This window comes from Branchiostoma floridae, chromosome 8 (assembly GCF_000003815.2).
Source record: "Branchiostoma floridae strain S238N-H82 chromosome 8, Bfl_VNyyK, whole genome shotgun sequence".
Classification (NCBI taxonomy): Eukaryota; Metazoa; Chordata; class Leptocardii; order Amphioxiformes; family Branchiostomatidae; genus Branchiostoma; species Branchiostoma floridae.
The window spans coordinates 14,885,202-14,897,658 of NC_049986.1; the positions used below are offsets into that span (position 1 = coordinate 14,885,202).

The following is a 12,457-nucleotide window of genomic DNA, read 5'->3' on the forward strand; positions in this document are numbered from 1 at the left end:
AACACTCGTGTCCCGCCATCAGGTTCCTATTACCCGCTCCCCGGCGGAGCGGCAGCCTATAGGCGAGCAGCCTGCTGCCCTGGGCGGTCAAGTCGGGTCATCCGGCAGCCAAGACTTCTCAGATTTACACAACAAGAATCTCAGATGTTCTGAGTCTGACGACCCGGGCGGCTGGCAGGCACGTAGTGGCATCAGCCTGATCCTCTCCTCGTCCTCGTTTGTCAGGAGGTGCGACAAACCCTGCACACAAGATGTCCAAACCTCAAATGAACGGCTTCGCGAACGGGTTCGCGCCTCCCCTGAACGCGGCCAGCTCCCGGCTGCGGTGCGGCATCTGCCAGCAGAAGTTCTCGGACCCGCGGGTCCTGCCGTGCCTGCACTCCTTCTGCTCGGCCTGCCTGCGCACCATCGAGCCTTACGCCGTCGGCGGCGGCGCGGACGACCGGGACAGCGGCTCCATGTCCGTCCTGAACGGCTCCAGCTTCTCCATCTCCGTGAAGGGCCGAGACACCACCACCATCCTGTGCCCGTCCTGCGACATCGAGGTGGACATCCCGAAGAACGGCGTGGAGGAGCTGCCCTCGGACTTCATCATCAACAACGAGCTGGTCATCGCGTCGCTGAACCAGGAGGCGGAGCAGATCCTGTGCGGACTCTGTACGGACAATGTCGAGGGTTCTCGCGCCATCGCGCGGTGCTTCGAGTGCTCGGTGAACCTGTGCGGGTTCTGCGTGCAGGCTCACAGGCGGCAGAAGAAGACGTCCGTCCATAACGTCCTGACGCTAGACGAGGCCAGACAGAAGGGCGTGGGGAGGGTGAGCCAGCCGGTGGTCTGTGCCGTGCACCCTACCGAGGAACTGCGACTCTTTTGCCAGGTGAGAATACATGGTTATTATCTGAACAATCCCTACTGCAAGACTAACTCGCAGGTGTTACATATAGGTATACTTGTCTGAGTAGTCACCAGGCCGTTGAACTTCTTCAACTTCTCCTCAGGCTGTCTGGTCTTGAAGGCGTGACACGTCTTTCGACCCACCTACTTTACGAGAATTCCCCAGTCCGACGCTGGTCCCGCGGCGACTTCAGGGCGATTGTTCATTGTTTTCAAACCTCTGAAACACATGTCTGACCTCTATTTTGAGACCAACACAGTCACCTGGGGCTTGCAATTATGCCATCACTGTGTAGGAAATTGAGATATCAAAATCTGTACTATAGGTCATAATAGGAGTAACTGCTTATCTTTGTTTTCGCATTTTTATTTTGGATGAAAAAGGAATATTTAACAATTACTTGATATTTCTTCTCCAAGAAGAGTTAATTTGTTACAGCTATGACTGAATGTTTTGTGTTATGTTGTAAACGTGAAACTTATTAGGAAGATTGGCTTGGAGTGGTATGTACCCCACGTGACAAGAGAGTACAGACATGACGAACTGGCAATCGCACAATTCTGAGTGAATGATGAAATAGCTTCGACGTACGCAATTATTGTAGTAACGTGGCCTTTTGACTTCTCTTATTAGACTGTTGGTGGAAACAGGAGTAAACAGATGATTCATTAGATACTGTTGGAGAAACGTGATACGTAACCCTACGCAATTATTTTTTGATGTAGTGATGTTTTTCCAATCCCCTGTACGTGCAGACATGTGACAAGCTGGTGTGTCGTGACTGCTGCCTGGCGGAGCACAGAGAACACGAGTGCGCCTTCGTGTCCACCATCAGCGACAAACACACCTCCGTCATGCGCGAGCTTCTCAACCAGACCGAGCCCAACCTTGACATCCTCCGGAAGGCCCTGGACGGCATCGCGGCCATGAGTCTCGCCGTTCGCGACCGCGCGGAGAAGGTGGCCAACGAGGTGCAGCAGTACACCGACTCGTACGTCAAGGCGCTGCTGATGCACCGGGACGCGCTGTTGGACAGGATCGACCAGCTTCGCGAGGCGAAGGAGCGGAACCTGCGGATGCACCGCGTCCAGCTGGAGGCGATCCTGGCAGACTTCTCCACGGCGTGCGACTTCACGTCCAAGGCGCTGCAGGACGGCTCCGATGTGGAGCTGCTGATGGTGAAACCAGTGGTCATGAAGCGGCTACAGGAACTGAACCATATGAAGTATAATGTCAAGCCAAAGGAGGATGACTTCATGAAGTTTTATCCCAAACAGCCGGCCGGCATGTGTAACGGCTTCGAGGTCTTCGGCGGCATCTCGGCCAAGAGTGTGGATCCGGGCAAGTCCACTGCCAAGGGGGAAGGTAGGGGCGATAATTTTGAACTCTGTTTATTTATACAGACATTCAATCCTGTTTCATCCCATCCAAATCCCAGTCTATCATAATCGAGACGTATTTTCTGACAACAAAACATGATTACAACAAGTCGTTACACCAAACGTTTCGCCGCCCAGAATTCTGTGACCGACATCACCTGATTGGTTTTGACCCATTCCCAGACCTTGCAACTCAGTTGTCCCAACTTGTAGTTCCCAACCTTTTCGTTTTTTTAACGAACTACATGAAGGACACATGTTCAGAGGTTGACCCCTTGGTTCGCGCTGGGCTGTACATTGTGTCAAAGGTAAATTATCTTTCCGCCTTCCCAATTTCGAGATAATAATTTCCAGTGCAAGACTGCGTGGGTCTTTACCTATAGACTTACGTGCCAAAGGCCAGATATATCTTTATCCTGCATCAATGCGCTAATAATTTCCAGTAGGTACTCTTTAATTTTCCCCACAGGGGTTTATATAATACACCACGTGTCATTATGTTTGAGTCCAGGTATATCTCTTCATCCCCGCTGAGTTTTGCGGTAATAAATTCCAGCGGAGGATTTTTCTTTACCCACAGGAGTCTTAACCCTTATTTCAGGGTGTCAAGGATCAGTGATGTTTTCATCCCTCGATATCCTGCTAATAATTTCCAGAAACGAGCTCTTTTGTGACCCACGGCGAGCTTTACCCTTGTGTCAAAGAGTCAGACATGTACATGCGTACTATTTTCTTCCCACTGCGTTACGCCAATCATATCCAGTGGTAGGCTTTCACAAGTTTTACCCCCACATAGGAGTCTCCAATACATGTGGCCATCTTTTCATCTCCTCTGAGGTCTACACTTATGATAGACTTTTTGACCCACAGAAATGTGGTGTCAAAATCAAAATGAGAAAGTTATGAGTATCAAAGGTCAATTATCTTTTTAGCCGCTGTATTTTACGGTGATAATTCCCAGGCTTAGTCTGACGGCGCCCGTACCCCATGTGCGGGTTTATGGACATTCCTACATGGACCCGGGCCAGTCGGAACCTCAGGCGTGTACAACAGGTCACGTCCATAATGATGTCAGGAGATGGTTCTTATCTTGTTGCTAAAACGAAATAGGTTAAAAAAAGACCATAAAGGTTAGATTTTAGTTGCCGTTTGTCTGTGTGCCTGTCTGTACGGCGTGTGTGTGTGTGAAGGGGGAGCAGACGGCCGCCATACCTCGAGAAGCTGTGGATAGATCCCTAAGATATTTGATCTTTCTTTGAATGGGGCCGAGAAAACGAAGGTCATCGTCGTAATGGGGCTGCACTTCTAGCGGATGTCTATTGTGCTGCAGCAAAACTTCAGGTTGTGATATTTCATGTCCTGGGCATGATGTGATCATGATTACTAATTTACTAATCTATACCAGCATCTTCTTTGAGATCACCTCGCCCTCGCAGTTCTGCAGGTTGTTGTTGACCATATGATATTCCAGACTTGGCTTGTATACGTCATCAACCTACGTCGTACATGGTTTCTGGTGTTTCATCGCATCCGCCAGCTCAAGGGGCGCACGTGAGACCCGTTACTATGACAACCGGACCCCGCCCACAGACATCTGGACCGATTTCTCGGCTAGATTCTTGGGCAGAGAAGGTCGAGAGAAGGTTGGAGCAACTTGTACTAGAAACATATTTCATTTCGGCAACCCCATTCCAGAAATACGTAAATGTGCTTACTCAGTGTGATGTCTGTGTGAAACGTCTGGGTTTTGGGAAGCAATTTTTACCGGAACCGGCAAGTTAAGTGTCTGCTTCCAAAATGTGTCTCCAGTCGTGGTGATCCAACGTCTTCTCGAAAGAAGACTCGTTAGATTTTGTTTCCCAACAGATAAAGCGGTGTCAGCATCTACTGAAGACCATTAAGCTTAGATTTTTGAAGGGAAACAGACGAAGCTGAAATGATAAATCGGTACTCATGAAACGGTTGGACGTTAAAGGTTTGTTGGACCAATGAGGATCAATGAGGTTTTATCAAGACGTTTTATTAAAACCTCCTTGTTCGGACGTATAATATAGGCATACGCATGTACTACGAGTATACAAAGGAATTGAACGGAATGTTACTATTTATTCATGATTATACCATTGTATGTTTATGGAAGGCATATTTCATTTTGGCAATCGTACTACAAACAGCATACAAATCCATAGCTTCTTATTTTCGGTAGACAATAAAAACACGATTTGTGTTTTTGTGCTAATCAGCATTCAGTATACACTGACTCATGGCGAGACATTTGCCATGATCCAAGTTCTGCTTTTCATCTAAACTTGAAAGTTTGCGGTCCACTTGGGCCCCAAAATATTTAAAGCAAAGTCAAGCCGACATCGGGACAAATGTGTGCGCGCCGTCTGTAAATTTCTCTGGCATCCTCCCCACCCAAGACTCGTGCCAAGTTCTTTACTGTGGGCCAGCTGCGGTCTGGACTGGGAACGGGCTTGTCTGGTCCCACACCGGTCAGTGCAACTGATGGAGATACAAACTTGACTTTACCTAGATTTTCCTCATAGAATTTCGACGTAGTTGTCGGAAGGGAAGATCTTCTGACTGTCTTGTTGCCGGTGACAATACAGTCAAACCTGTCTATAGCGGCCACTCAAGGGACTGGTCAAAATTGGCCACTATAGAGAGGTGGCCACTATAGAGAATATGCTAATTAATTGACCACAAGCAATAAGTTACACATGGTTTTAGTACCCACTGATCTTTATTCACATAATACAGTACTGTACATGTACTGCAATGATTTTACACTATATGTATTAAGAAAACAAAAGCTATAAAAAGTTTTAAATGTTCTACAGTTGATATTGTCTGAAGAGACCGGTATCGTCATATTTCTTTGATCTTTCGTCTTGTATCCTTTGATACTTCGCCGTCCGTGTGTTCCCTCCCGCGTTCACACGTCAGGTTCGCCCATTATGCTAATGTGGTACTCACAAGAAAAGTCTCGTCATTTTAGACTTATCTCTTAATAAATGTAAGAATAAAATCCACCATAGTCTGAAGTTCATATCATTTTGTCTTTGTAACAATTCATTTAGAAAGTTTTTGTGATAAAAATTAACCTAAGCGATAGTGTATTAGAACGTAACTTTAACGCAATTTACCTCTGTAATATTGGTGTCGTCTATTGACCTTATATGACCTCGCTTGTCGGCGGGTATGGGTAGCGCCAGTTTACGAAGTTTTGTTTTGAAAATAAATCAAAGAGGTTTTAAATCCGGCGTAGGGTGACGATACGGCAGCTGTATATGGCCGAACGCGTGCCGAAACATAGATCAGCGGTCCGCGTGGCCGTAATCGGCAGTGTTTTTGTACCTGCGGGACCGGAAATCGTGTGACCGTGGCCGCGTTGGACAGGTGGCCGCTAAGCCTATTTCTTAATCATTACGAATCCAAGGGACCGACAAAAAGTGGCCACTATGGGCAGGTGGCCGTTATGCAAAGGTGGCCGCTAATACAGGTTTGACTGTACTGGGGCCGGTGTTTAATCCCAACATCTGCTTGGAGCCTGTCAGTTTCAGATCATACTGCAGTTTGACCCCTGCCTTTGTATCTAGAGTGACGTTTGATAATCTAACGTACCTCAGCAGATTGACACATTTCAGTACCCTGTAAACCAGCGCCATGGACGTACCTTGCTAACGTTAGATGGTAAATCAGTCCAAACACAGCATTTCAGTATATCTGATCTGTCCGCCAGCCGGGCAAATGAAAAGACAAAAGAGAACGATGAAGCGCGCTAATAGCAGACAAAATTGATACCAGCGGTTTTTACTATAACTGCTAACGCCTAACGTTTATATTATTATAAACCTACGAACTTAACTTGTGGAATCTTACATCAGAAAAGCATATTGGAGAAATATATTCATACTATCATGTTACTGCCTTGCTGTTTTGACTCACGACAGGCGGTGCCTTTCCCGCTTGTTGACCTTGAAATAACTCGCACCTCATGTGCCGCCCGCTAGAATCATGACCAACCCACGCTGGCGGCATGAACCACATTTTCCATTTGATTAAACAGTAAATAATATGATAAAATTCATCCCCTTGTCAGCGTCGCTAATGAGGTCAGTGGGTCGTTCGCCTGTGGGGCATATTTCTTTTCTAAGCCAAGGCCAAACTTTAGCAGGAAACGGTTTCTGCACAGGCTAACGTTAATCCTCGAAATCTGGGAAATATAACGTTACATTTTATAATCGTTTCCAGTCGTAGCAATGTGGATCTTCTTTTATATTATGACAGACAATCTAGGACGTCAGAGTCTCCAAGGTTCTGTGTGTGGTATCTGGAATGTCACCAAGAATTGACGCGTTCAGGTACTGAGAAGACTTTCGGTTGCTTCAAGTTCGCAAGTTCTGGATCCAATTGAGTAGTACAGTTCTTTTCTGGTAATAATAGATATTTCCTATCTCTTATATTTAAACTCAGCGTCATCCGTGTTGTAACAAGATACACAGAAGCACGTTGTTTGATCACAATCAAGGCTTGGAGCTATTACCGACTCTCTTTGGCATTTAGCTAAATTGCAAAGGCGTCCGCCTCAGATCTACCATCATCTAGCGTTTTGTATTAGCTAAGACGATCAGATCACTACATCATCATGACGTCTTCCCTCCTTCAATTCAGTCCGCTGCACTGTTCAAAAGACACACACCCAATCTCCGCACCTTTTCCCGATAGTTTATTAGCTTCTATCATCACCAGAGCCGCAGGAATTCTAGTCCAATTACTCAATTTTCTGGAACTGATCAGTCCGGAGAGATGCGGCCCTCTGGACTTTATCAAGTATCTTCAAACATCGTGTCGGCAAAGTGTGTGTCTGGGGAATGACGATGGCTGTCCTCGTCCTCAAAGTACATTTTTTCAACGCAAAATGCCCGAAGAAAATTTATAAAGCTTCTTGATAAAGTTATGTCCATGTAGCGGGAATTGCGAGTCTTTGTTCTGTGGTTGTGACCCTTAGTGGGTCAGAAATTCAGAATATTGAGTGGGGGAGGGAATAAAGAAAGGTCTTGTAAGTTGTATTGCCCCCTGCCTGTCACCAGCCAAATGGTGATTGTCGTTAGAAGATTACCTGTATCTTTATCTGTGTCTGTATTACTGAGCCGCCATAGCCGCCTTTCCGCGTAGCGTTCTAGCTTCATAGATGCTATAGGCTGCTTCGGCTGCTTATCATCATACAGCACGTTTTGCCCATCCTTGTAGCAGTGCTAAAATGTCTAAAACTACGTTGATGAAGAGGGCTCTGTCTGTATAGATGGCAACAATATTCAATCTCTGTAGATTGAGAGCCAATAGTGTGATCTGTCTCGCATTTCAGTCTGGAAAGTAGCTTGCACTATAGCTAGGTATGATATAACGTCCTTTGTATGATAAAGATGTGCGTGCCTGCAGTTCTAACTGTACTTTATCGAACGGAACCGCCATGAGTTGACTAGCTGGACTGAGAGGGGGTTCACTCAAAGTTAAGGTCCTTTGTGGTTCCTTTGTGGCTGATGGGTCTTGTTTTGAAAATGGAAAGAACAAGTCCGACTGGACTAAGACGTGGGCGTGGTACTATGAAAAACGTGCTTATTGCAACTCGCAGATTCTTTGATAGAGTCTGGTGAGTGCGTCTATCCATTTGCCGTAATGCACGATAAATACCACTGGGAAACGGACTTGCCCATTAGAAATACCACTCCGCCGCCTGAGACTTGACCTCGTTCAACTTTCTGTATTTACAGTGGATTACGATGGTTTGAGCACGATCCAAGAGGCTATACTACACAAACGCCGTCTTTTTTATTCTCCCCAGCCGAGAGGGTTTGCCATGTGATGACAGACACACACAGTAAGGCCTGGTTATCATGTAAGCTGTCAGCGTAGCTTCATTTGTATTTAATTGGAGGTTTGCAGCGAAATACTGACTGGTTGCAGAAAGTAGTTCTGTCTGTCAACGTCGCTAATCTTCGTGTAAGCACACACGACCGACCTGTTCATCACCATGAAATGCAGTACGTACATTTACAAAAGAATTGAAAAGAAATTTTGATTTTCCATTTCTGGTTACCTATTGCAATAGATTTATGAACGTTTATCCCTACAAGATTTTCTCCATATCTATTGTCCACCTTTACAGAATGTTACATGGCTGTCCGTGCTGTTGGTATTGTGTTGATTCTGTGTTGTGTTGTCGTGCATTGTGGCCCTCTGCCTTGATTGTGATGGTCGGTATCAGCAAACTGATTCATCACATCACTCGTCACATTGATCATCCTTTACCAAACCTACAGTTTACCATTACCTCTATGAAAAATGGAGGTATAGGTTTAGGTGTGTCTGTTTGTCTGACTGTGCTTCTGGATATTTGTAGTCAGCATAACTTTAGAACCTCTGGATGGACTGTAATTACATTTGGTATGTGGGTAGGTGTTGGGAAGACAAACGTCAAGGTCAATTTGGGGCCCCCTGGTGTGTGACCTCGGTACTGCAGTAGATCTTCACGTTTTTCATTCATGTTTTGAGCACAGTTGACATGTTTGGATCGGAATGCGAGTGTGACGTGTCTCCATTTTGTTTGTCCTTCCAAAACTCACTACTGTGGCAACATTTCTCACAAACAGCTAGTGGTCTTCCTTTCCCCGTAAACACCACACAGACACGCAAGCTGTGAGTTGACCTTGTTTACGTATCGAATCGCACAGGTACCGCCGTTCTCGGTCCCAAGGTAGCTATGGGTCAGTTGCCTGGGCGCGACCCCTCGTTCCCAGGGTGCGCCCACCTCTCAGAGGTCTGAAACGTTTGAGTAGGTTTGGTCGGTGAGTCGAGGTTTGGTTACGTGGTGGTCACTCGGCCCTGTCCACCCTTTCCACCGTGTCTAAACAATGCGAAGACCCGGTAGTCCGATACACCAACACAGACGATACTAGATGAAAGATTTAATCGGAAACATCTTTTGATGTCTCTGTTGCCAGGCAACGTAGATCAACGTAGTATCGTCCAACGTCTGCCTCCGTCCGCTTTTCCGCAATGTTTCAGTGGCGGCGGTAAACAAACTTAAGGGCAGGGTAAAAGACTACAGAACTTTTTTCTTTCTTTTGGTCGACAGTTGCTCCTATGTTGGTCATCATGTGATTGATACTGTCAGCTGGTTGGCACATTCCCGATGTTTTCCGCTTAACTTCGCCTAAAGGTCGTGAAATTCATTTCACGGTCTGGATAAACTATTTAAGAGGTTTATCATTAGGATCAAATGTTTTCAGTGGCGGGTATGTGTCGCGATATCGGCTAGTCAATTTTTTACAACGTTCTTCTGCTTGGTCTGTTTGCCTGGGAAATTCCTTCGCCCTAGGTCGCAGACGTCAAACCATTTGTACGCTTCTACAAACGAGGATACAAGAGGGATGTTTATTATTTCACTCCAGTCGAGCCATTTCCGTGTATTTCCATTGGGAGTGCCATGATACCATGGAGTCTAAATTTTCTGGCAGGTCTAAAAATGACTGTTGCAAACGTTCCAGGTTCCCCTCGAAGCCAAAACAGTAGCACATTACTGTGTATGCCAGAAACGACCTTGGATCTTACCATGCATGCAGGAGTATACCTTTCTCGCTCCAACTTGAAGCTACTAGTTTCTTGACTTCTTGAGGCGAATTTACGGTGGTTTCAAAGCAAAGGACGATGTATCTTATAGAACATGTCTTGTCCGAAACTGTGGTTCAGTGAAAGCCATTAAGGATTCAGGCAGCTCCAGGGAACTGCGACTTCTTCAAGTGCGAAGGAAATGGCGGGAAGGCAAGGAGAGGCAGTCTTGGCTCGTCTGCCCACTGGCTCCTGTCCAGGTGCACAACTCCCACCGGCGGAGCCTCGCAGATGTGCTGGTCACGAAACGAAAATAAGCCGCTCCAACTACAGAAATGTGTCCGTTGTGAACCTGGACGACGTCGTGGGGCGTATATTAACAAACTAACCACCCGGGTGGGGGCAGTGAAACACAATCGTTCTGAGTTGGGAGTTGGACTGGTACGGTGTAGTCATCAAGCAGATGTTTAATTGGAAGGTCGTAACATTTCAGTCCTACTTTTATGACACACCGCTGCACAACATGACACCAAGCAGATGGTGGGTGGGAGGTCGTATCAAAACATTACATTTTCCACCTTGTTCTGTTCTGCTTTGCTCCGATAGAGTAATTTCTGTCACAGCAAAAAGAAAAGTTTTGATAGAGAATGATACGCCCCCTTCCCCTCCTTGGAGATTAGCTTCGCAAGGATGTTGAAAGACATGACGAACCTTAGGGGATTACACTTGTGTAACGAAAGGTCCTACGTTTATTTTAAATCTTACTCCTGACGCTAGTCATGTTGTACTAAGTTGTGGACATTGGGATAGGTCCAAACTGCTGGGGAAGTACTTTGTGTCAAACTCTAGCTGCGCCAGACTAAATGACCGTGTCAACGGCTCAATAGGTGTACAAGGTACGCGCCACTGTAACAAAACGGTTTGCACGCGATGGTCCGGTATCTTGGTGCACTGTGTATTCCGATGTAAACGGGTTACGGAGGATTTAAGAGCACATTACCTATCAAATCCATGACCTTCGATTACACACTATATAACGAACGGTGGAAATTCACCTGTAACGTTAAAGCGAGGTGAGAAAATTATCGTAAAAAGACTTCCCCGTTTTTCGCCCGTCCCGGTTTTCATTGGCATATACTTTGAAACCAGGTGGATCCTCGAATAGGCAGTCTTTGGAAAACCGCTTTGTATATAACCTTCTTGATCAACATGACCTAGATTTCAGCTGCTCATTTCCAAGCCTATATCTAGATTTGTTTATATTACAACAAGATAACGAAAAGAAAACATGACCTTTAAGAATATGAGGTGAGCAGTATCATTAGCGTGTTTACACCGTTCGTTGGGCAACAAAGTCAAGGTGGTTTCACTTCTTGTTTAAAGCTGTCACTGTTTTTAAGGAGGTGAAATGACCTCCTTGTTATTTCTAGGCCAGTCGCCAGTTCAATTTTATATCTAAAATGTCGCCGTTTAGCGCAACTAGCCCGCCAATGTTGTGACTGCTATGGCGGTATCAAACAGAGAGTTCAGGCATGAAGTATTTATGTTGAGAATGTCACTTGTTTGTGTTAGACCAATCTTTTGATCGGAATAATTGCAAAGTAAATAAACTCCTCCCAAGTGTTTCAATCAATTAGTGATGTGACGTACCGTACTCGATTTGATGGCAACGCCTGATTTAAATCGCGAGTTAATGTAGAATATGGGATGATATAAATCGCTTTAAAGCCAAAATAAGCACATTTTGTTCGCCCATTACCTTCAGAACATTCCCGCTTCTTGCAGGTCACGTGACGTGCCAACTCTGAACAGAACCAGACGAAAGGCAAAGTACGACTGAGGGGCGAAATAAACGAACATATTATTTCAAACTGGCATTTTAAAGTTTTGAGGTCTTTTTTCACTTATCGCCGTGAAACTTTGTGGGAAGGGGGCCACCTAACCCTAAGTAAGAGTAGAAAGATTCTAGAAACGAAGAAGTCTGGTACCAAATGTACTGCCGCCGGTCCTCGTGCTTTTCTGAGCACAGCTGACCCATCCGTTCGCTCCTTTGAGTTAAATACTTGCATATACAACTCCTCACAGAAACAAACCAAGGATGCTTTACACGCTGCACCTGGACCCCCAGACCAGCCATCGGACCGTGTTCGGCTGCATTAGAGTCGGAACATAAAACACGAACCCTCTTGTAGCGAACTGCTCGGCCCGAATTATCCGGGGCGCGATCAAAGCCGAGCGGCCCTGCCTTCTTCTCATGACCTCCCGGAGTCAGATCGCTTTCTTCCCGAGTAAATTTCCTGTCTTAAATTGAGAAGACAGAAAACCGACGTCTTAAGGAATTAAGCCTCTGTCCTGAAGCACACCCCAGAACGACCTGTTTGTTGCGTAACGTGAGTGAAGTGGTCATTGAGGGACCATTTCAGAGGTTCTTCCTGATCCAATTCTTGACACTTTTCAAGTCACATCCTACTATCAGGAAAATGATCACTCTGAGAAAGTGGATTATAAAGTGGTAGAGTGGCATCGCCGTAAACTATAAATGAGGTGATTCTATCTGAAAATGTGACAATT

General features: G+C 45.9%; 1 protein-coding gene across 3 annotated transcripts in view; it reads left to right on the forward strand.

Moving 5' to 3' along the window:
* LOC118421458 (tripartite motif-containing protein 45-like) overlaps positions 1-12,457 on the forward strand; it is a 34,025-nt gene continuing 21,568 nt past the window's right edge. Inside the window, exons 1-2 of one of the 3 annotated variants that reach the window (XM_035828756.1) lie at positions 1-875; positions 1,649-2,258. In XM_035828756.1, the coding sequence (XP_035684649.1) occupies positions 252-875; positions 1,649-2,258 (1,234 nt within the window). In that variant the 5' untranslated portion in view covers positions 1-251. The remainder of the gene's footprint in view (positions 876-1,648; positions 2,259-12,457) is intronic. The other 2 variants (XM_035828759.1, XM_035828757.1) reach the window with 2 other exon arrangements.